Genomic DNA, 25,701 nt, shown 5'->3' on the forward strand with positions numbered 1-25,701 from the left:
CACTGTTCCCCTGAACAAGGCAGTTAACCCACTGTTGCTAGACCAGTTAACCCACTGTTCCTAGACCAGTTAACCCACTGTTCCTCGGCCGTCATTCTAAATAACAATGTGTTCTTAACTGACTTGCCTAGTTAAATAAAGGTTATATAGAGGTTATATAGCACAGCTCCTGTGGATTTACAACAGAGGCAACAGTTCTGTGTCTTTGAATCCAAACAGATAAAAATCAACCATTTTATTTGGATGGAAATAGCAGCACCCATGTCATTGTCATCTCTACAATGAATATGTTACACACCATCTCTGTTCGCCAGTTGAAATGATATTATGGGTATTCAATGGGCGAGCTGATATCTGACTTTTGTACCTTGACCGTCAGTGTCTGAGGTTAAACCTGTGGAAGAGAGGAACAGAGGAAGTTTAAAGGGAGGCATATGAGATACAACATTTCTGTCATAACAGCATATAACAAGAATATAGTGGTATAGTGTTAAACGCTCTACCTACCTGTCTGTCTCTCCCTGTCTATCTCTCCCTGTCTGTCTCTCCCTGTCTGTGCTCTACCTGTCTGTCTCTCTACCTACCTGTCTGTGTCTCTACCTACCGGTCTGTCTTTCCCTGTCTGTCTCTCCCTGTCTGTGTCTATCTGTCTGTCTCTACCTGTCTGTCTCTCCCTGTCTGTCTCTCCCTGTCTGTGTCTCCCTGTCTGTGTCTACCTATCTGTCTCTCCCTGTCTGTCTCTCCCTGTCTGTGTCTCCCTGTCTGTGTCTCTACCTACCGGTCTGTCTCTCCCTGTCTGTCTCTCCCTGTCTGTGTCTCCCTGTCTGTGTCTCCCTATCTGTCTCTCCCTGTCTGTGTCTCCGTGTCTGTGTCTCTCTGTCTGTGTCTCTACCTACTGGTCTGTCTCTCCCTGTCTGTGTCTACCTGTCTGTGTCTCTACCTACCGGTCTGTCTCTCCCTGTCTGTCTCTTCCTGTCTGTGTCTACCTGTCTGTCTCTCCCTGTCTCTGTCTCTCCCTGTCTGTGTGTCTCCCTGTCTGTGTCTCTACCTGTCTGTGTCTCTACCTACCGGTCTGTCTCTCCCTGTCTGTCTCTTCCTGTCTGTGTGTCTCCCAGTCCGTCTCTACCTGTCTGTGTGTCTACCTGTCTGTGTCTCTACCAGTCTGTGTCTACCAGTCTGTGTCTACCTGTCTGTGTCTACCTGTCTGTGTCTACCTGTCTGTGTCTCTACCTGTCTGTGTCTACCTGTCTGTGTCTACCTGTCTGTGTCTCTACCTGTCTGTGTCTCTACCTGTCTGTGTCTCTACCAGTGTAACCATTGGTCCTGTGCTTGTGTCTACCTGTCTGTGTCTCTACCAGTGTAACCATTGGTCCTGTGCTTGTGTCTACCTGTCTGTGTCTCCCAGTCTGTCTCTACCTGTCTGTCTCTACCTGTCTGTGTCTCTACCAGTGTAACCATTGGTCCTGTGCTTGTGTCTACCTGTCTGTGTCTCCCAGTCTGTCTCTACCTGTCTGTCTCTACCTGTCTTTTTCTCTACCAGTGTAACCATTGGTCCTGTGCTTGTCTCTACCTGTCTGTGTCTCTACCAGTGTAACCATTGGTCCTGTGCTTGTGGATGCTTCCCCTTGTCCAGCCTTCTCTTAGCTTCTCCAGCGCTGGAACGTCACAGAACCTGGAACATATTGTAGCGACCTCAGTACAACACCTAGGGGCGGTTTCCTGGACACAGAACCTGGAACATATTGTAGCGACCTCAGTACAACACCTAGGGGCGGTTTCCTGGACACAGAACCTGGAACATATTGTAGCGACCTCAGTACAACACCTAGGGGCGGTTTCCTGGACACAGAACCTGGAACATATTGTAGCGACCTCAGTACAACACCTAGGGGCGGTTTCCTGGACACAGAACCTGGAACATATTGTAGCGACCTCAGTACAACACCTAGGGGCGGTTTCCTGGACACAGAACCTGGAACATATTGTAGCGACCTCAGTACAACACCTAGGGGAGGTTTCCTGGACACAGAACCTGGAACATATTGTAGCGACCTCAGTACAACACCTAGGGGCGGTTTCCTGGACACAGAACCTGGAACATATTGTAGCGACCTCAGTACAACACCTAGGGGCGGTTTCCTGGACACAGAACCTGGAACATATTGTAGCGACCTCAGTACAACACCTAGGGGCGGTTTCCTGGACACAGAACCTGGAACATATTGTAGCGACCTCAGTACAACACCTAGGGGCGGTTTCCTGGACACAGAACCTGGAACATATTGTAGCGACCTCAGTACAACACCTGGGGGCGGTTTCCTGGACACAGATTAGACCTTTTCCTGGATTTAAAGCTCAATGAAGAATCTCTATTGAAAATGCTTTTTGGTCCAGGATAAAGCTTATTCTGTGTCCGGGAAACTAGCCCGTAAAGACCTTGTCAAGAGGTTTGGACCTCCTAGATGTAACAGTTAACTGACAGTCACAGGGACCAAGGTTCAAGTCCCGATGAGGACTACCCCCTGAATTCACCACAACTGACGTTCATCTCATTTTACATCTACATGTTAGTCATTTAGCAGACACTCTTATCCAGAGAGACAGTTAGTGAGTGCAGACATTTTCAATCTTTCTTCATCTCAAAATCTATATTCAGACCAAAACAATAATGACATTAATACACAATACAACATTAGACATTTGACAACATGATGTAAGTAAAAAGAGACGTACTTACTTGGACTGGTAGTGAGTGCGGACGCTTGACGGGTCAGATGGCGTGTGTGACAGGGTTTTCAGATTTGGTGAGTTGAGGATGAATCCTGAAAGCTCCTGGAAACCAAAATACACTTTACCCTGCCAGTAACTAACGGTAACACTTTACCCTGCCAGTAACTAATGGTAACACTTTACCCTGCCAGTAACTAATGGTAACACTTTACCCTGCCAGTCTCTAACAGTAACAATTTACCCTGCCAGTAACTAATGGTAACACTTTACCCTGCCAGTAACTAATGGTAACACTTTACCCTGCCAGTAACTAACGGTAACACTTTACCCTGCCAGTAACTAATGGTAACACTTTACCCTGCCAGTCTCTAACAGTAACAATTTACCCTGCCAGTAACTAATGGTAACACTTTACCCTGCCAGTAACTAATGGTAACACTTTACCCTGCCAGTAACTAACGGTAACACTTTACCCTGCCAGTAACTATTGGTAACACTTTACCCTGCCAGGCTCTAACGGTAACACTTTACCCTGCCAGTAACTAATGGTAACACTTTACCCTGCCAGTAACTAACGGTAACACTTTACCCTGCCAGTAACTAATGGTAACACTTTACCCTGCAGGTAACTATCGGTAACACTTTACCCTGCCAGTAACTAACGGTAACACTTTACCCTGCCAGTAACTAACTGTAACACTTTACCCTGCCAGTAATTAATGGTAACACTTTACCCTGCCAGTAACTAATGGTAACACTTTACCCTGCAGGTAACTAACGGTAACACTTTACCCTCCCGGTAACTAACTGTAACACTTTTCCCTGCCAGTAACTGTTGGGGAATAATCAGAATTGGTTGGTAACATAGGTAAGATGTTTTATATTCATCATATGTTTGTAAGTTACTTCTCATCAGAATGTTATTTTTGTATAATACTGTGGCCGGGTTGCAGTATCTGTTCTATGTCAAGACTAAGTTATTTGGGCCGGAGAGAGGGGAGAGGTCAAGCGTGTATCTCTTGGCTCCACAATGTCTGTGTGCCAGTCAGTGTGTCTCTGTGATCTTGTCAAGAAAGGATGGATTTGATATATGCCTGTTGATATGGAGGATGTGTTTATGGTTCTGAGTTTGAGAAAAGAACATAGTTTAGGAGACAAAGCTGAATGATAAATTATGCCGATGCTGTCTTATCCTGTGTGTGTCTTTGCTATAAAGGATCTCAGTTGAAATGTGGAAGGGACTCTCAGAGAATTCATTGATAGACACTGAATTGATCTGAGAGTCACAGGGCTGTGATAGAGCTCATATAATTAAAGATGGACTTTGTGATAACTAACTCTGACTTGTGTGTGTTTTGCTCTCATGATTTGGTAAATAGAGGAAATTTCCACGACATAACTAACGGTAACAATTTACCCTAACAGTATAATGCTTTAGAAAATGTTATAGGCATGTAAGAGCTTTCAGATTGTCTTATTAAGGTGTGTATGATATAGCTCTCTAACCTTCATCCCAATCAACTTCTGGTCAGCAGGTGAGCTGATCTTCTGAGTCCCAGAGCCAGGTAACACAGAGACCTAGAGGTAATACACAGGAAGTGACATCATACAGTATAACAGAGCAGCTTATAGGTAACACACAGGAAGTGACATCATACAGTATAACAGAGCAGCTTATAGGTAACACACAGGAAGTGACATCATACAGTATAACAGAGCAGCTTATAGGTAACACACAGGAAGTGACATCATACAGTATAACAGAGCAGCTTATAGGTAACACACAGGAAGTGAGTCGTTTTAGTATAGACATTGCCGTTGAGAACTTCCAACATTTAAAAGTAGTCAACTGGGTGGGGATTCCTATCTCACTAGGTCAGGATATTAAACCTCCATGTACATCTCACTAGGTCAGGATATTAAACCTCCATGTATATCTCACTAGGTCAGGATATTAAACCTCCTCCATGTATATCTCACTAGGTCAGGATATTAAACCTCCATGTATATCTCACTAGGTCAGGATCTTAAACCTCCATGTATATCTCACTTGTTCAGGATATTAAACCTCCATGTATATCTCACTAGGTCAGGATATTAAACCTCCATGTATATCTCACTAGGTCAGGATATTAAACCTCCTCCATGTATATCTCACTAGGTCAGGATATTAAACCTCCATGTATATCTCACTAGGTCAGGATATTAAACCTCCTCCATGTATATCTCACTAGGTCAGGATATTGTACCTTGTGGCTCTGTTTGGACAGTGCGCACATTTGGATCAAAATATCAAAATATATGTTAATTAATATCATCACCAATTTTTAATTTCTTTGCCTATGGGAGAAATATCAAATCAAATCAAATGTATTTATAAAGCCCTTCGCACATCAGCTGATATCTCAAAGTGCTGTACAGAAACCCAGCCTAAAACCCCCAAACAGCAATCAATGCAGGTGTAGAAGCACGGTGGCTAGGAAAAACTCCCTAGAAAGGCCAGAACCTAGGAAGAAACCTAGAGAGGAACCAGGCTATGAGGGGTGGCTAGGAAAAACTCCCTAGAAAGGCCAGAACCTAGGAAGAAAATATATTTCCTTTCTCCAAACAACTTCATCTATTATTGTTGAATGAGTTTCCTGTAAACAATATATATTATATTTCTTATTTTTTAGTCAGGAAATACGCATCGTCGTATTATCTGCTAAGCCGTTACAATTATAATTGGCTATACTTATTTCACCATTTACTATAATAAGATACAAGTTTCAATTATATGTTTGTAAACTTACAATTAGAAAGTACCATAGTGACTGAGTGTCCATATAGCCATGCCATGGTATTTGCACTGCTACTGAGTAAACCTCCAATTGTTCTCCACTATTCCACCTGCTAAAACCTCCCCACATCCCAATTTGGATTGTCGTCCCAGTGACTGGCAGACCCTGTCCACCTGTATCCCAGGGCCTCTGAGTATTTCGTTATTTTTTTTACATTGAGAGAGATCGTCTACAGTACATACTAGACAGGCCAGAGGGTCCAAGGTGTCCCTGGTGAAGCCTGTTTCTCTGGGGACTCTACTGACCAGCCTGGGGAGCATCTCAGAGCCCTGGAACACAAAGAATATGTCTTGATTATTGTGCCAAAGGAAATTTTTATTTTTGTCCTCTGCTCTGAAACCCACGGACACACAAAACGAAAAGACAAGACACAAAACGAAAAGACAAGACACAAAACGAAAAGACAAGACACAAAACGAAAAGACAAGACACAAAACGAAAAGACAAGACACAAAACGAAAAGACAAGACACAAAACGAAAAGACAAGACACAAAACAAAAAGACAAGACACAAAACGAAAAGACAAGACACAAAACGAAAAGACAAGACACAAAACGAAAAGACAAGACACAAAACGAAAAGACAAGACACAAAACGAAAAGACAAGACACAAAACGAAAAGACAAGACACAAAACGAAAAGACAAGACACAAAACGAAAAGACAAGACACAAAACGAAAAGACAAGACACAAAACGAAAAGACAAGACACAAAACGAAAAGACAACACACAAAACGAAAAGACAAGACACAAAACAAAAAGACAAGACACAAAACAAAAAGACAAGACACAAAACAAAAAGACAAGACACAAAACGAAAAGACAAGACACAAAACGAAAAGACAAGACACAAAACGAAAAGACAAGACACAAAACGAAAAGACAAGACACAAAACGAAAAGACAAGACACAAAACGAAAAGACAAGACACAAAACGAAAAGACAAGACACAAAACGAAAAGACAAGACACAAAACGAAAAGACAAGACACAAAACGAAAAGACAAGACACAAAACGAAAAGACAAGACACAAAACGAAAAGACAAGACACAAAACGAAAAGACAAGACACAAAACGAAAAGACAAGACACAAAACGAAAAGACAAGACACAAAACGAAAAGACAAGACACAAAACGAAAAGACAACACACAAAACGAAAAGACAAGACACAAAACAAAAAGACAAGACACAAAACGAAAAGACAAGACACAAAACAAAAAGACAAGACACAAAACGAAAAGACAAGACACAAAACGAAAAGACAAGACACAAAACGAAAAGACAACACACAAAACAAAAAGACAAGACACAAAACGAAAAGACAAGACACAAAACGAAAAGACAAGACACAAAACGAAAAGACAAGACACAAAACGAAAAGACAAGACACAAAACGAAAAGACAACACACAAAACGAAAAGACAAGACACAAAACAAAAAGACAAGACACAAAACAAAAAGACAAGACACAAAACAAAAAGACAAGACACAAAACGAAAAGACAAGACACAAAACGAAAAGACAAGACACAAAACGAAAAGACAAGACACAAAACGAAAAGACAAGACACAAAACGAAAAGACAAGACACAAAACGAAAAGACAAGACACAAAACGAAAAGACAAGACACAAAACGAAAAGACAAGACACAAAACGAAAAGACAAGACACAAAACGAAAAGACAAGACACAAAACGAAAAGACAAGACACAAAACGAAAAGACAAGACACAAAACGAAAAGACAAGACACAAAACGAAAAGACAAGACACAAAACGAAAAGACAAGACACAAAACGAAAAGACAAGACACAAAACGAAAAGACAACACACAAAACGAAAAGACAAGACACAAAACAAAAAGACAAGACACAAAACGAAAAGACAAGACACAAAACAAAAAGACAAGACACAAAACGAAAAGACAAGACACAAAACGAAAAGACAAGACACAAAACGAAAAGACAACACACAAAACAAAAAGACAAGACACAAAACGAAAAGACAAGACACAAAACGAAAAGACAAGACACAAAACGAAAAGACAAGACACAAAACGAAAAGACAAGACACAAAACGAAAAGACAAGACACAAAACGAAAAGACAAGACACAAAACGAAAAGACAAGACACAAAACGAAAAGACAAGACACAAAACGAAAAGACAAGACACAAAACGAAAAGACAACACACAAAACAAAAAGACAAGACATAAACACACATTCATCCTCATTCATCCTAATAATAGAAGAGATGGTTTGAGAGACGGACATATATTCTAATCTACTGTGACATATCGTCAGATAGAGAACCGGACAAATAAAAACATGTTAGAGCAAACCTGAAGAAAGGAAATAGGCAGGAAGTCATCTCTCATCACAGAGTTCTCAGTCCTCCTAGGATTGACCTAGTAACACACACACACACACACACACACACACATTTTAATAACAGGAACAAAGACACAACTAAGATGAAAAATGATCAGCTGTGTGGTTACATTGATAGAATACTACATAAAAACAAAATGGAGGATGAACGTGGCGCTACGTAAAGTTGTTTACCTCACATCATGGGTGTGTCCCAAAAGGCGCCCTATCCTCTGTATAGTGAATGACTTCTGACCAAATCCCTAGGGGTCCTGGTCAAACGTAGTGCACTAAATAGGGAACATGGAGACGTTTTGGGACACGACCATGATGTTTACCCTTTTGGTTGGACGCAGACTGCCCTGGGGTTAAGTGACTGCTCATGCTAAGGTGAGATAACGTCAACCTCGGGGTGAGCACAGACTACTCAGGGCATGAATATCACAGAGTTACGCCGTCACTTCATTTGAATATTCTACTCCCTTCCTGTTTTGATTTGTTTAATTAACAGATTAACAATTTCTTCTTACGCACAGGTAAAACCGTCAGTGTCTTGGTCAGTTTTTTTCGGGGCGTTGATGTGGTGTTACTATGCCAGCTGGTGAAGCTCTTGTTAAGAAATACTGTTGTTCAATCAGGGTGTCAAACTGGACAGTTGCTTAGTAAGAGTTGATTATTCAGTGTAACATTTCTCGTGTTGAATCAGGTGTTAAATTAAATCTGTAAGTGTTAAATTAACTATTTGCTTATTAAAGATCCCCAGTGTAGATGTTAATAACCAGTGGCAAACCAAAACCACGCTCCTCATTGTCACATTTCCCAGCATGCTCTATTGCAGGTCGATTTTTAGAATTGTTTGTCTCAATATCTATGTTTTTTTTTTGCATGTACATTGATTGATTAATAATCTGATGCTACTCGAATATCAAATAACATACATTTTTATAAACTAATCCAATCTGTTATATGGATTTATTGCACCCGTTAATGGCTGTTCCAGTTTAGTCTCAAATCTTAGTCTTCACAACAATCAAAGATTGAGGGTGAATAAAAACATGAAATGTTGGATATCTCCACTCTGGCTGCATTCCAATAGCATACACATCACTTTGCAAGACAGAATCATTTTATTTGAATGACAGGGTAGCCTAGTGGTTAGAGCGTTGGACTAGTAACCGGAAGGTTGCAAGTTCAAATCCCAGAGCTGACAAGGTAAAAATCTGTCGTTCTGCCCCTGAACAGGCAGTTAACCCACTGTTCCCCTGAACAAGGCAGTTAACCCACTGTTCCTAGACCATCATTGAAAATAAGAATTTGTTCTTAACTGACTTGCCTGGTTAAATAAAAGTTAAATAAAAAAAAATGTACAAAAAGGATCTCACTTGGTGAAGGGCACACAAGTGAAAATGGATGAACAGCCATACAATGGAGACAAGTACTGGAAACCAGGCCTGTTTTTCATAGCATAGGCATGGTTGACATTTGTTAAAGTAAGACTGGAATTTATGTATACTATTTTTCATTTTTGGAGAATTTCTTATACAGTGACAAGAAAAAGTGTGTGAACCCTTTGGAAATACCTGGACATCTGCATAAATACCTGGACATCTGCATAAATACCTGGACATCTGCATAAATACCTGGACATCTGCATAAATACCTGGACATCTGCATAAACACCTGGACATCTGCATAAATACCTGGACATCTGCATAAATACCTGGACATCTGCATAAATACCTGGACATCTGCATAAATACCTGGACATCTGCATAAATACCTGGACATCTGCATAAATACCTGGACATCTGCATAAACACCTGGACATCTGCATAAACACCTGGACATCTGCATAAATACCTGGACATCTGCATAAATACCTGGACATCTGCATAAATACCTGGACATCTGCATAAATACCTGGACATCTGCATAAATACCTGGACATCTGCATAAACACCTGGACATCTGCATAAATACCTGGACATCTGCATAAACACCTGGACATCTGCATAAATACCTGGACATCTGCATAAACACCTGGACATCTGCATAAATACCTGGACATCTGCATAAATACCTGGACATCTGCATAAATACCTGGACATCTGCATAAATACCTGGACATCTGCATAAACACCTGGACATCTGCATAAACACCTGGACATCTGCATAAATACCTGGACATCTGCATAAATACCTGGACATCTGCATAAATACCTGGACATCTGCATAAATACCTGGACATCTGCATAAACACCTGGACATCTGCATAAATACCTGGACATCTGCATAAATACCTGGACATCTGCATAAATACCTGGACATCTGCATAAATACCTGGACATCTGCATAAATACCTGGACATCTGCATAAATACCTGGACATCTGCATAAACACCTGGACATCTGCATAAATACCTGGACATCTGCATAAACACCTGGACATCTGCATTAACACCTGGACATCTGCATAAATACCTGGACATCTGCATAAACACCTGGACATCTGCATAAATACCTGGACATCTGCATAAACACCTGGACATCTGCATAAATACCTGGACATCTGCATAAACACCTGGACATCTGCATTAACACCTGGACATCTGCATAAATACCTGGACATCTGCATAAACACCTGGACATCTGCATAAATTGGTCATCAAATTGGATCTGATCTTTATCTAAGTCACAACAATAGACTAACACGGGCTGCTTAAACTAATAACACACAAATGATTGTATTTCTCTTGTCCATATTGAATACATTATTTAAAATGTCAAGAGGAGAAAAACATGGTTGTTCACTATCGGCAAATCTATTCTTTATTATTTTTTAATCTATTCTTTATCGCCATTGAAACGTTAACTATTAAAATCATCATAATAATCAGTTAAAATGATCCAGGGCTTTAAAAACAAAAGTGTCATTGTTCGCTGATGATTCATGTTTTCTTCTAAATCCACAATTTGGATCCACGGCCTCATAGAGGATCTACTTTCCCTGATCTCTCTGGATTAAAACCTAATCACGTTAAGTGTTCTATATTACGTATTGGATGACAACAACAACAACAACAAAGTACCTTCGCATTACCGTGTAGTTTACCAATAAAACCTTCTGATGATAGTGCAGTGAAAATACTCTGTATTCACATTGGAAATAAATAAATAATCTCACTACAATACATTTTGGGTTCCCGAGGGGCGGAGTGGTCAAAGGCACTGCGTCTCAGTGCAAGAGGCATCACTACAGTCCCCGGTTCGATTCCATCACATCCGGCCGTGATTGGGAGTCCCATAGGGCGGCGCACAATTGCACCAGCGTCGTCCGGGTTTGGCCGCGGGTAGGCCATCATTGTAAATAAGAATTTCTTGTTAACTGACTTGCCTAGTTAAATAAAGGTTAAATAAAAAAAAATTGAATGTTAGTCAAATTAGATAAGATCTTGCTACTGGAAAAATCACCCTGATAATGTAATGTCTGCTTCCAACTCACACTCTAAAACACATAGATCCCCTGAACACAGCTCACTCTCCAGATCCCAATCACCTGAATTCTGATCACCTGTTCACACACCTGTATGTCATTATCACACACTATGTAGTTCAGTTCTTTGCACCCCATCACTGTGAGGTCTTGTTTGTTTTGTGACACACTGCTATTCAGAGCGCTGTTTATTTAGTGCTGGTTTTCCTGTCATTTAATCCTCCCGTGTTTGATAGTTTCTGCCCGCCTCACTAACGACGTCTTTTGTCTATTCCCTGCCTGTACTTCAGCATATCGGATTTCTTGTTATCTACCTATTGCCTGATCTCCTGTACTACCTTACTAGCCTTTTCTCTGCCTGTACTGTTGCCTTTTTGGACCCCCTGTGTATGACCATCTGTCTGCCCCTGGACCCAGCTACCTGCCTCCTCCTGTGTATGACCTTCTGCCTGCCCCTGGACCCAGCTACCTGCCTCCTCCTGTGTATGACCATCTGTCTGCCCCTGGACCCAGCTACCTGCCTCCTCCTGTGTATGACCTTCTGCCTGCCCTTGGACCCAGCTACCTGCCTCCTCCTGTGTATGACCATCTGCCTGCCCCTGGACCCAGCTACCTGCCTCCTCCTGTGTATGACCATCTGTCTGCCCCTGGACCCAGCTACCTGCCTCCTCCTGTGTATGACCATCTGTCTGCCCCTGGACCCAGCTACCTGCCTCCTCCTGTGTATGACCATCTGTCTGCCCCTGGACCCAGCTACCTGCCTCCTCCTGTGTATGACCTTCTGCCTGCCCCTCTGGACCCAGCTACCTGCCTCCTCCTGTGTATGACCTTCTGCCTGCCCCTGGACCCAGCTACCTGTCTCCTCCTGTGTATGACCTTCTGCCTGCCCCTGGACCCAGCTACCTGCCTCCTCCTGTGTATGACCTTCTGCCTGCCCCTCTGGACCCAGCTACCTGCCTCCTCCTGTGTATGACCATCTGTCTGCCCCTGGACCCAGCTACCTGCCTCCTCCTGTGTATGACCTTCTGTCTGCCCCTGGACCCAGCTACCTGCCTCCTCCTGTGTATGACCTTCTGCCTGCCCCTTGACCCAGCTACCTGCCTCCTCCTGTGTATGACCATCTGTCTGCCCCTGGACCCAGCTACCTGCCTCCTCCTGTGTATGACCTTCTGCCTGCCCCTCTGGACCCAGCTACCTGCCTCCTCCTGTGTATGACCTTCTGCCTGCCCCTGGACCCAGCTACCGGCCTCCTCCTGTGTATGACCTTCTGCCTGCCCCTGGACCCAGCTACCTGCCTCCTCCTGTGTATGACCTTCTGCCTGCCCCTGGACCCAGCTACCTGCCTCCTCCTGTGTATGACCATCTGCCTGCCCCTGGACCCAGCTACCTGCCTCCTCCTGTGTATGACCATCTGTCTGCCCCTGGACCCAGCTACCTGCCTCCTCCTGTGTATGACCATCTGTCTGCCCCTGGACCCAGCTACCTGCCTCCTCCTGTGTATGACCTTCTGCCTGCCCCTGGACCCAGCTACCTGCCTCCTCCTGTGTATGACCTTCTGCCTGCCCCTCTGGACCCAGCTACCTGCCTCCTCCTGTGTATGACCTTCTGCCTGCCCCTGGACCCAGCTACCTGCCTCCTCCTGTGTATGACCTTCTGCCTGCCCCTGGACCCAGCTATCTGCCTCCTCCTGTGTATGACCTTCTGCCTGCCCCTGGACCCAGCTACCTGTCTCCTCCTGTGTATGACCTTCTGCCTGCCCCTGGACCCAGCTACCTGCCTCCTCCTGTGTATGACCTTCTGCCTGCCCCTGGACCCAGCTACCTGCCTCCTCCTGTGTATGACCTTCTGCCTGCCCCTGGACCCAGCTACCTGCCTCCTCCTGTGTATGACCTTCTGCCTGCCCCTGGACCCAGCTACCTGCCTCCTCCTGTGTATGACCATCTGTCTGCCCCTGGACCCAGCTACCTGCCTCCTCCTGTGTATGACCATCTGTCTGCCCCTGGACCCAGCTACCTGCCTCCTCCTGTGTATGACCATCTGTCTGCCCCTGGACCCAGCTACCTGCCTCCTCCTGTGTATGACCTTCTGCCTGCCCCTCTGGACCCAGCTACCTGCCTCCTCCTGTGTATGACCTTCTGCCTGCCCCTGGACCCAGCTACCTGTCTCCTCCTGTGTATGACCTTCTGCCTGCCCCTGGACCCAGCTACCTGCCTCCTCCTGTGTATGACCTTCTGCCTGCCCCTCTGGACCCAGCTACCTGCCTCCTCCTGTGTATGACCATCTGTCTGCCCCTGGACCCAGCTACCTGCCTCCTCCTGTGTATGACCTTCTGTCTGCCCCTGGACCCAGCTACCTGCCCCCTCCTGTGTATGACCTTCTGCCTGCCCCTTGACCCAGCTACCTGCCTCCTCCTGTGTATGACCATCTGTCTGCCCCTGGACCCAGCTACCTGCCTCCTCCTGTGTATGACCTTCTGCCTGCCCCTCTGGACCCAGCTACCTGCCTCCTCCTGTGTATGACCTTCTGCCTGCCCCTGGACCCAGCTACCTGCCTCCTCCTGTGTATGACCTTCTGCCTGCCCCTGGACCCAGATACCTGCCTCCTCCTGTGTATGACCTTCTGCCTGCCCCTGGACCCAGCTACCTGCCTCCTCCTGTGTATGACCATCTGCCTGCCCCTGGACCCAGCTACCTGCCTCCTCCTGTGTATGACCATCTGTCTGCCCCTGGACCCAGCTATCTGCCTCCTCCTGTGTATGACCTTCTGCCTGCCCCTGGACCCAGCTACCTGTCTCCTCCTGTGTATGACCTTCTGCCTGCCCCTGGACCCAGCTACCTGCCTCCTCCTGTGTATGACCTTCTGCCTGCCCCTGGACCCAGCTACCTGCCTCCTCCTGTGTATGACCTTCTGCCTGCCCCTGGACCCAGCTACCTGCCTCCTCCTGTGTATGACCTTCTGCCTGCCCCTGGACCCAGCTATCTGCCTCCTCCTGTGTATGACCTTCTGCCTGCCCCTGGACCCAGCTACCCACCTCCTCCTGTGGTCCTTTTCAAGAAACACCTGCGCTTGAGACCAGCTCTCTGTCTCCCCTCGTGTTCATTACAGATTCATTCTTTCATATCCCAGTTTACGTATTTACTTACGGCCCTGCCTACACCTAACAACTTTTTAAAATTGTTTTATTTTATTATGTGAGCAAATAATATTCCATTTTTATTTGGAATGGCAAACCAGACTACATTAAATGGGCCTATTTATATAATGAATATGAATTTGGAGAGAAAAAATGATTACATATTAAAGCATTAGACCTCTCACTAAAGGCTTCAATCATAAAGCTATACTTCAAATAAAATGTTGAATACAACAGGTGTAGTAGACCTCACAGTGAAATGCTGAATACAACAGGTGTAGTAGACCTTACAGTGAAATGCTGAATACAACAGGTGTAGTAGACCTCACAGTGAAATGCTGAATACAACAGGTGTAGTAGACCTCACAGTGAAATGCTGAATACAACAGGTGTAGTAGACCTCACAGTGAAATGCTGAATACAACAGGTGTAGTAGACCTCACAGTGAAATGCTGAATACAACAGGTGTAGTAGACCATACAGTGAAATGCTGAATACAACAGATGTAGTAGACCTTACAGTGAAATGCTGAATACAACAGGTGTAGTAGACCTCACAGTAAAATGCTGAATACAACAGGTGTAGTAGACCTTACAGTGAAATGCTGAATACAACAGGTGTAGTAGACCTCACAGTAAAATGCTGAATACAACAGATGTAGTAGACCTTACAGTGAAATGCTGAATACAACAGGTGTAGTAGACCTCACAGTAAAATGCTGAATACAACAGGTGTAGTAGACCTTACAGTGAAATGCTGAATACAACAGGTGTAGTAGACCTCACAGTAAAATGCTGAATACAACAGGTGTAGTAGACCTTACAGTGAAATGCTGAATACAACAGGTGTAGTAGACCTCACAGTAAAATGCTGAATACAACAGGTGTAGTAGACCTCACAGTGAAATGCTGAATACAACAGGTGTAGTAGACCTCACAGTGAAATGCTGAATACAACAGGTGTAGTAGACCTCACAGTGAAATGCTGAATACAACAGGTGTAGTAGACCTCACAGTGAAATGCTGAATACAACAGGTGTAGTAGACCTCACAGTGAAATGCTGAATACAACAGGTGTAGTAGACCTCACAGTGAAATGCTGAATACAACAGGTGTAGTAGACCTCACAGTGAAATGCTGAATACAACAGGTGTAGTAGACCTTACAGTGAAATGCTGAATACAACAGGTGTAGTAGACCTCACAGTGAAATGCTGAATACAACAGGTGTAGTAGACCTTACAGTGAAATGCTGAATACAACAGGTGTAGTAGACCTTACAGTGAAATGCTGAATACAACAGGTGTAGTAGACCTTACAGTGAAATGCTGAATACAACAGGTGTAGTAGACCTCACAGTGAAATGCTGAATACAACAGGTGTAGTAGACCTCACAGTGAAATGCTGAATACAACAGGTGTAGTAGACCCTACAGTGAAATGCTGAATACAACAGGTGTAGTAGACCTTACAGTGAAATGCTGAATACAACAGGTGTAGTAGACCCTACAGTGAAATGCTGAATACAACAGGTGTAGTAGACCTCACAGTGAAATGCTGAATACAACAGGTGTAGTAGACCTCACAGTGAAATGCTGAATACAACAGGTGTAGTAGACCCTACAGTGAAATGCTAAATACAACAGGTGTAGTAGACCTCACAGTGAAATGCTGAATACAACAGGTGTAGTAGACCTAACAGTGAAATGCTGAATACAACAGGTGTAGTAGACCTCACAGTGAAATGCTGAATACATCAGGTGTAGTAGACCTTACAGTGAAATGCTGAATACAACAGGTGTAGTAGACCTCACAGTGAAATGCTGAATACAACAGGTGTAGTAGACCTTACAGTGAAATGCTGAATACAACAGGTGTAGTAGACCTCACAGTGAAATGCTGAATACAACAGGTGTAGTAGACCTCACAGTAAAATGCTTACTTACAAGCCCTTCACCAACAATGCAGTTTCATGAAAATACACACATAAAAAGTAAAATATATGAATAACAAATAATTAAAGAGCAGCAGTAAATAACAATAGCAGGACTATATATAGTATAGTGATACTCTCAATGATCGGCTATGAAAAGCCAACTGACATTTACTCCTGAGGTGCTGACTTGCTGCACCCTCAACAACTACTGTGATTATTATTGTTTGATCATGCTGGTAATTTATGAACATTTGAACATCTTGGCCATGTTCTGTTATAATCTCCACCCGGCACAGCCAGAAGAGGACTGGCCACCCCACATAGCCTGGTTCCTCTCTAGGTTTCTTCCTAGGTTTTGGCCTTTCTAGGGAGTTTTTCCTAGCCACCGTGCTTCTACACCTGCATTGCTTGCTGTTTGGGGGTTTTAGGCTGGGTTTCTGTACAGCACTTTGAGATATCAGCTGATGTACGAAGGGCTATATAAATACATTTGATTTGATTTGGTTTGATGCACCTGAGCTCAATTTTGAGTCTCATAGCAAAGGGTCTGAATAGTTTGTACACATTTCGCTTTGTCATTATGGGGTGTAGATGTTTTTTATTAAATCCATTTTATAACGTAACAAAACGGGGGAAAGGTGAATGGGTCTGAATGCTGTGAAGGTACCGGTAACTTTAACCTTTTAATGCCACTGGCGTTGGAAAGTAGCGATGTTAAAAGGGCAACACTTTCTCTTGGTTCACGTAAAAAACACCTCGAAAGTGTGAAATTGAACACCCTCAGTGTTTATTTTACTGAGGGTAAAATTCGGTGAGCTCTGGGCTAAGAATTGGCTGTGTGAAAAATGGCCTATTCCCTAAATAGTGCACTACTTTATACTAGAGCCCTACGGGCCCTGGTCAATATTAGTGCACTACTTTATACTAGAGCCCTACGGGCCCTGGTCAATATTAGTGCACTACTTTATACTAGAGCCCTACGGGCCCTGGTCAATATTAGTGCACTACTTTATACTAGAGCCCTACGCGCCCTGGTCAATATTAGTGCACTACTTTATACTAGAGCCCTACGCGCCCTGGTCAATATTAGTGCACTATATAGGGAATAGGTGCCATTAAGGATGCATACTAAGAGATATGACACTAATCATGTGACTAGACCTGGGTTACTGACATCACTAACCATGTGACCAGACCTGGGATACTGACATCACTAACCATGTGACCAGACCTGGGATACTGACATCACTAACCATGTGACCAGACCTGGGATACTGACATCACTAACCATGTGACTAGACCTGGGATACTGACATCACTAACCATGTGACTAGACCTGGGATACTGACATCACTAACCATGTGACTAGACCTGGGATACTGACATCACTAACCATGTGACTAGACCTGGGATACTGACATCACTAACCATGTGACTAGACCTGGGATACTGACATCACTAACCATGTGACCAGACCTGGGATACTGACATCACTAACCATGTGACTAGACCTGGGATACTGACATCACTAACCATGTGACCAGACCTGGGATACTGACATCACTAACCATGTGACCAGACCTGGGATACTGACATCACTAACCATGTGACCAGACCTGGGATACTGACATCACTAACCATGTGACCAGACCTGGGATACTGACATCACTAACCATGTGACCAGACCTGGGATACTGACATCACTAACCATGTGACCAGACCTGGGATACTGACATCACTAATCATGTGACCAGACCTGGGATACTGACATCACTAACCATGTGACCAGACCTGGGATACTGACATCACTAATCATGTGACCAGACCTGGGATACTGACATCACTAACCATGTGACTAGACCTGGGATACTGACATCACTAACCATGTGACCAGACCTGGGATACTGACATCACTAACCATGTGACCAGACCTGGGATACTGACATCACTAATCATGTGACCAGACCTGGGATACTGACATCACTAACCATGTGACTAGACCTGGGATACTGACATCACTAACCATGTGACCAGACCTGGGATACTGACATCACTAACCATGTGACTAGACCTGGGATACTGACATCACTAACCATGTGACCAGACCTGGGATACTGACATCACTAACCATGTGACTAGACCTGGGATACTGACATCACTAACCATGTGACTAGACCTGGGATACTGACATCACTAACCATGTGACTAGACCTGGGATACTGACATCACTAACCATGTGACCAGACCTGGGATACTGACATCACTAACCATGTGACCAGACCTGGGATACTGACATCACTAATCATGTGACCAGACCTGGGATACTGACATCACTAATCATGTGACCAGACCTGGGTTACTGACATCACTAACCATGTGACCAGACCTGGGATACTGACATCACTAATCATGTGACCAGACCTGGGATACTGACATCACTAATCATGTGACCAGACCTGGGATACTGACATCACTAATCATGTGACCAGACCTGGGTTACTGACATCACTAACCATGTGACCAGACCTGGGTTACTGACATCACTAACCATGTGACCAGACCTGGGATACTGAGTGTTGTCTCTATCCTGGAGTGACAGATGGCCGGGGTTTGCAGTTCTCAGACTTTTCTATAGTTTACATTGTGCCAGGCAATCTCAAACAAGGTAGAGTATTTGAAATTATTTCCAATAGTATTTGAACACTTATCTCTAACCATGTGGCAATTTTGTATATTTAGAGGGAGCAACACTAACCATGTGGTACTGGGGCAGAAATGTGTTGGGTTGCAGGGCCGTCCCTTCGGTGAAACCGCTCTGTCCTTGGGCTCCCACTAACTGGTGCTTCTGAGAAACTAAAGGACAATCATGTGTCATTTATGCTCTCTAAACAGCCCCTTCGCTGCAGCGGGCAGAGCTGGGTGACGTCATTGCAATCAGTTTTGCCAGAGGACTAATACCCTTTTCACACAACAAACGGAGCAGAGCCAAGTTGTGTTCTCCTCATTATGCCCCCCAGCACAGAGCCTGCACAGAGCCAGCACAGAGCCTGCACAGAGCCTGCACAGAGCCAGCACAGAGCCTGCACAGAGCCAGCACAGAGCCAGCACAGAGCCTGCACAGAGCCAGCACAGAGCCAGCACAGAGCCAGCACAGAGCCAGCACAGAGCCTGCACAGAGCCTGCACAGAGCCAGCACAGAGCCAGCACAGAGCCAGCACAGAGCCTGCACAGAGCCAGCACAGAGCCAGCACAGAGCCTGCACAGAGCCAGCACAGAGCCAGCACAGAGCCTGCACAGAGCCAGCACAGAGCCTGCGCAGAGCCTGCACAGAGCCTGCACAGAGCCTGCACAGAGCCAGCACAGAGCCTGCACAGAGCCTGCACAGAGCCAGCACAGAGCCAGCACAGAGCCTGCACAGAGCCAGCACAGAGCCTGCACAGAGCCAGCACAGAGCCAGCACAGAGCCTGCACAGAGCCAGCACAGAGCCTGCACAGAGCCAGCACAGAGCCAGCACAGAGCCTGCACAGAGCCAGCACAGAGCCAGCACAGAGCCTGCACAGAGCCAGCGCAGAGCCTGCGCAGAGCCTGCACAGAGCCAGCACAGAGCCTGCACAGAGCCAGCACAGAGCCTGCACAGAGCCTGCACAGAGCCTGCACAGAGCCAGCACAGAGCCAGCACAGAGCCTGCACAGAGCCAGCACAGAGCCAGCACAGAGCCTGCACAGAGCCTGCACAGAGCCAGCACAGAGCCAGCACAGAGCCTGCACGGAGCCTGCACAGAGCCAGCACAGAGCCTGCACAGAGCCTGCACAGAGCCAGCACAGAGCCAGCACAGAGCCTGCACAGAGCCAGCACAGAGCCAGCACAGAGCCAGCACAGAGCCTGCACAGAGCCAGCACAGAGCCTGCACAGAGCCTGCACAGAGCCTGCACAGAGCCTGCACAGTACAGTTCTGTTCTGGCCTGTTCTGTAAAAAGGGTATTACTAAATCATTCAGCTCCTCAGTATATTACACTGTACCTGGTGGTCTGGGACGATATGGAACAAAGTGTTCCTTATGCTCTGTCTGGATGGATACATTCTGGGGGAGAGAGGGAGAGAGGAAGGAAGGAAGGAAGGAAGGAAGGAAGGAAGGAAGGAAGGAAGGAAGGAAGGAAGGAAGGAAGACAGAAAGACACTTAAAATCCATTTATTCTCAGAGTCGCTCTCCCTCATCCCTCCCCTCCTCTCTCCTCACTGCTGTAGGCCGTGTCTTCAGCTGTAGATATCCACTCTCTCTGATCTGTCCACTGGGGCAAGGCAGGGTCTCTGACCCATCAGGTCTGGTCAGGGGCTGGAAATGGCGCTTAGTCTGAGACTGGAAACTATCTAGCAGAGAACGCCTGGAGAAGACCCAAATCACACACACACTGTTATAATCCACTGTGTATGTCATCCCTGCAGGAATTGAACCTATGACCTTGACATTCCTATCGCCAAGCTCTTGATAACTGAGCCATACAGGACCACATAATAGTATAGAAATACTATCACTACCAGTAATCACCTCTGGGGGGCATATCTGAAATTGCAACATATTTAAATAATGCACTACTTTTAGCCAGAGCTCTGTGGTAGATTAGTGTCCTGTACAGGGGGTCGTTCTGGCTCGGTCAAGGCTACTAGTGTCCTGTCCAGGGGGTCGTTCTGGCTCGGTCAAGACTACTAGTGTCCTGTCCAGGGGGTCGTTCTGGCTCGGTCAAGGCTACTAGTGTCCTGTCCAGGGGGTCGTTCTGGCTCAGTCAAAACTACTAGTGTCCTGTCCAGGGGGTCGTTCTGGCTCGGTCAAGACTACTAGTGTCCTGTCCAGTGGGTCGTTCTGGCTCGGTCAAGGCTACTAGTGTCCTGTCCAGGGGGTCTTTCTGGCTTGATCAAGACTATTTAATTTCTTTACTTGGGCCAGAGCCCTATGTGGGTCTGATAAAAGAGTGCACTGTGTAGGGACAGACTGGGGCTGTAGTATAATATAATATTGTATAATACAGTATAATATAATATGGTATTGATTAATATAACATAGTATTGTATAATATAATATAGTATTGTATAATATAGTATAATATTGTATAGTATAATATAATATAGTATTGTATAGTATAATATAATATAGTATTGTATAGTATAATATGATATAGTATTGTACAGTGCCGTGCGAAAGTATTCGGCCCCCTTGAACTTTGCGACCTTTTGCCACATTTCAGGCTTCAAACATAAAGATATAAAACTGTATTTTTTTGTGAAGAATCAACAACAAGTGGGACACAATCATGAAGTGGAACGACATTTATTGGATATTTCAAACTTTTTTAACAAATCAAAAACTGAAAAATTGGGCATGCAAAATTATTCAGCCCCTTTACTTTCAGTGCAGCAAACTCTCTCCAGAAGTTCAGTGAGGATCTCTGAATGATCCAATGTTGACCTAAATGACTAATGATGATAAATACAATCCACCTGTGTGTAATCAAGTCTCCGTATAAATGCACCTGCACTGTGATAGTCTCAGAGGTACGTTAAAAGCGCAGAGAGCATCAAGAAGAACAAGGAACACACCAGGCAGGTCCGAGATACTGTTGTGAAGAAGTTTAAAGCCGGATTTGGATACAAAAAGATTTCCCAAGCTTTAAACATCCCAAGGAGCACTGTGCAAGCGATAATATTGAAATGGAAGGAGTATCAGACCACTGCAAATCTACCAAGAACTGGCCGTCCCTCTAAACTTTCAGCTCATACAAGGAGAAGACTGATCAGAGATGCAGCCAAGAGGCCCATGATCACTCTGGATGAACTGCAGAGATCTACAGCTGAGGTGGGAGACTCTGTCCATAGGACAACAATCAGTTGTATATTGCACAAATCTGGCCTTTATGGAAGAGTGGCAATAAGAAAGCCATTTCTTAAAGATATCCATAAAAAGTGTTGTTTAAAGTTTGCCACAAGCCACCTGGGAGACACACCAAACATGTGGAAGAAGGTGCTCTGGTCAGATGAAACCAAAATTGAACTTTTTGGCAACAATGCAAAACGTTATGTTTGGCGTAAAAGCAACACAGCTGAACACACCATCCCCATTGTCAAACATGGTGATGGCAGCATCATGGTTTGGGCCTGCTTTTCTTCAGCAGGGACAGGGAAGATGGTTAAAATTGATGGGAAGATGGATGGAGCCAAATACAGGACCATTCTGGAAGAAAACCTGATGGAGTCTGCAAAAGACCTGAGACTGGGACGGAGATTTGTCTTCCAACAAGACAATGATCCAAAACATAAAGCAAAATCTACAATGGAATGGTTCAAAAATAAACATATCCAGGTGTTAGAATGGCCAAGTCAAAGTCCAGACCTGAATCCAATCGAGAATCTGTGGAAAGAACTGAAAACTGCTGTTCACAAATGCTCTCCATCCAACCTCACTGAGCTCGAGCTGTTTTGCAAGGAGGAATGGGAAAAAATTTCAGTCTCTCGATGTGCAAAACTGATAGAGACATACCCCAAGCGACTTACAGCTGTAATCGCAGCAAAAGGTGGCGCTACAAAGTATTAACTTAAGGGGGCTGAATAATTTTGCACGCCCAATTTTTCAGTTTTTGATTTGTTAAAAAAGTTTGAAATATCCAATAAATGTCGTTCCACTTCATGATTGTGTCCCACTTGTTGTTGATTCTTCACAAAAAAATACAGTTTTATATCTTTATGTTTGAAGCCTGAAATGTGGCAAAAGGTTGCAAAGTTCAAGGGGGCCGAATACTTTCGCAAGGCACTGTAAAATCTAGTATAATATCGTATTGTATAATATAGTATTGTATAACATAGTATAGTCTTACCTTAACTGTGGGTTATCAATGTGGTCCAGACTAGGGCTGTAGTATAATATAGTATAATATAGTATTGTATAATATAGTATAGTATAATATAATATAATATAGTATAGTATAATATTGTATAGTATAATATAATATAGTATTGTATAATATGATATAGTATAATATAATATAATATAGTATAATATAGTGTTGTATAATATAGTATAATATAGTATAATATAATATAATATGATATAGTATAATATAATATAATATAGTATAATATAGTGTTGTATAATATAGTATAATATAGTATAGTATAATATAATATAGTATTGTATAATATAGTATAGTCTTACCCTAACTGTGGGTTATCAGTGTGGTCCAGACTAGGGCTGTAGTATAATATAGTATAATATAATATAATATAGTATTGTATAATATGATATAGTATAATATAATATAATATAGTATAATATAGTGTTGTATAATATAGTATAATATAGTATAGTATAATATAATATAGTATTGTATAATATAATATAGTCTTACCCTAACTGTGGGTTATCAGTGTGGTCCAGACTAGGGCTGTGGTATAATATAGTATAATATAATATAGTTTAGTATAATATAGTATTGTATAATATTGTATAATATAATATAGTATTGTATAATATATTATAGTATAATATAGTATTGTATAATATAGTATAACATAATATAGTATAGTATAATATACTATAGTGTTGTATAATATAGTATAGTCTTACCCTAACTGTGGGTTATCAGTGTGGTCCAGACTAGGGCTGTAGTAAACAGCAGGTCTCAGGTTGGCAGAGTACCCTGTCCCGTAATGATGACCTAGACATGGACTGAAGCCTTCTTTGCCTGGGTAAGATATGACAGTAAGATGGGGAGGGGGGGGGATAGGGAGGGGGGGGGGGGGGGGGGGGGGGGCTTCCCAACAATATATCTCTTCTCCTGAAGTTTGCACTCATGAGAGTAAAAGATGGCTAGAGTTCTTCCATATTTCCTATGGGAAATTCTTATACCAGTAATTTCCTTTGAAATCAGTGAAAGGAAGTGAACAAGTACACATTTTAGTGAGGTAATTGGGACCAGTGTGTGGCCATGCAAGTGAGTCATTAGGGAATCTGGCTTTGCATTGTTAAAAATCACACAGGCGTATCATTGAGGGTGAAAGCAGAGTATACTTGAGAAAGCAGAACACTTCAGGCAAATGTAGTGGATACTATCTTACCATCAGTAGAATAAAATCAAATAAAATTCAATACAATAGAGAGTTTATATCAAGTCATATCAGATATCTTGTTCTCACCAAAATAAGCCCTGTAGGAGGTACAGTAGAGGTTGAGGGAGGTGTTGGCCAGACGGCCTCCTGGGCTTCCCGTTCCTCTTAGAGAGGGCCTGGTGACCAGGTCTACCTGACTAACCATCTGTGAGGGACCAGGATCATGGATAAATACTACAGTTAACTCCACTAGCAACAACGATAGACAGAGAGAAAAAGGCTGCCTGTAACCGGGAGAGAAGACTGATTTGATAACTTTGACAGTCAAACTCTTTTTTTGTTTTGTTTTGTTTTGACACTGTTAGAAAATGTATAGCTTTCTCACAGTAGCTTACACTCATTCTACATGTCATCATGTAAGTCATGTATTTTCATCAAGAATGAAGAGAAATGGAAAGTTATCGTAGCAGAAGACGTATAGGAATAACATGCTAAATACCCTTATTATAGGCCTAGCCTACAGATTCATTCATTTATGATCATCTCTGTAATTATAAATATATATTTAAGAACTAGTATGCCTAGTCGACATTAATTTCAGTAAAATATCTGCATCATTATGATAAAAGCGACCCCTCCTCACGCGCTCTACCGTTACCTGTCTGTCGAAGCGGTGTTTCTGCGTACCGGCGGCCTCCTCTCGCCGTGTTAGGTTTTATAGCCCGGGACCCGTGCCGTCTCCATGATACCGACCGTTGCTACGGTGATTCTCCAAGTGGCGCCAGCAGCACTTCACAATGACGGACGAAATGAGGTCACAAGAGAAGTCATAGAAGCAAACCGTTGCTCCTAATACAAGTAGCTTGCAGTTGCACCTTAAGCTCACTCTGCTTGTTCCCTGATCTGTTTCGTGCCTGTTGTGCCTGTTGCTATTGTCATTGTCATGTTTGGCATGACAATTAGTGTGACAAGGAGTAGGCATGAAATCACAAACAGATTGACACTAAGGCTAAAGCTGGCTACGGTAAAATGACATGATTTAAAAAAAAATATATATATATATATATATATATATATTAATCTGATTGAGGTATCCAGTAAATCAAAGGG

At 43.8% G+C, this 25,701-nt stretch overlaps 1 protein-coding gene across 1 annotated transcript; it reads right to left on the bottom strand.

The window, feature by feature from the left end:
• Positions 1–220: 220 nt before the first annotated feature.
• ppp1r32 (protein phosphatase 1, regulatory subunit 32) lies at positions 221–25,406 on the bottom strand. The gene is made up of 12 exons (XM_036961492.1): positions 25,250–25,406; positions 24,679–24,796; positions 24,110–24,227; positions 20,735–20,879; positions 20,518–20,578; positions 19,252–19,349; positions 7,911–7,976; positions 5,753–5,839; positions 4,237–4,308; positions 2,738–2,832; positions 1,571–1,672; positions 221–394 (listed from the first exon to the last, which is right to left on the bottom strand). The coding sequence occupies exons 2-12, from the start codon at positions 24,794–24,796 to the stop codon at positions 376–378; spliced, it is 981 nt and encodes a 326-aa protein (XP_036817387.1). The 5' UTR covers positions 25,250–25,406; the 3' UTR covers positions 221–375.
• Between the last annotated feature and the right edge of the window lie 295 nt (positions 25,407–25,701).

The sequence above is a fragment of the Oncorhynchus mykiss genome, chromosome 2, assembly GCF_013265735.2.
Source record: "Oncorhynchus mykiss isolate Arlee chromosome 2, USDA_OmykA_1.1, whole genome shotgun sequence".
Classification (NCBI taxonomy): domain Eukaryota; kingdom Metazoa; phylum Chordata; class Actinopteri; order Salmoniformes; family Salmonidae; genus Oncorhynchus; species Oncorhynchus mykiss.

Bases quoted from the DNA above. Each gene is read 5' to 3' on its own strand.
- ppp1r32 (XM_036961492.1), bottom strand. From the start codon at position 24,796: ATGGTTAGTCAGGTAGACCTGGTCACCAGGCCCTCTCTAAGAGGAACG. The intron at 2,833-4,236 runs GTTAGAGAGCTA...TTTGGTTTCCAG, and splicing joins AGAAGTTGATTGGGATGAAG to GAGCTTTCAGGATTCATCCT. The intron at 1,673-2,737 runs GTAAGTACGTCT...AATATGTTCCAG, and splicing joins CGCACTCACTACCAGTCCAA to GTTCTGTGACGTTCCAGCGC.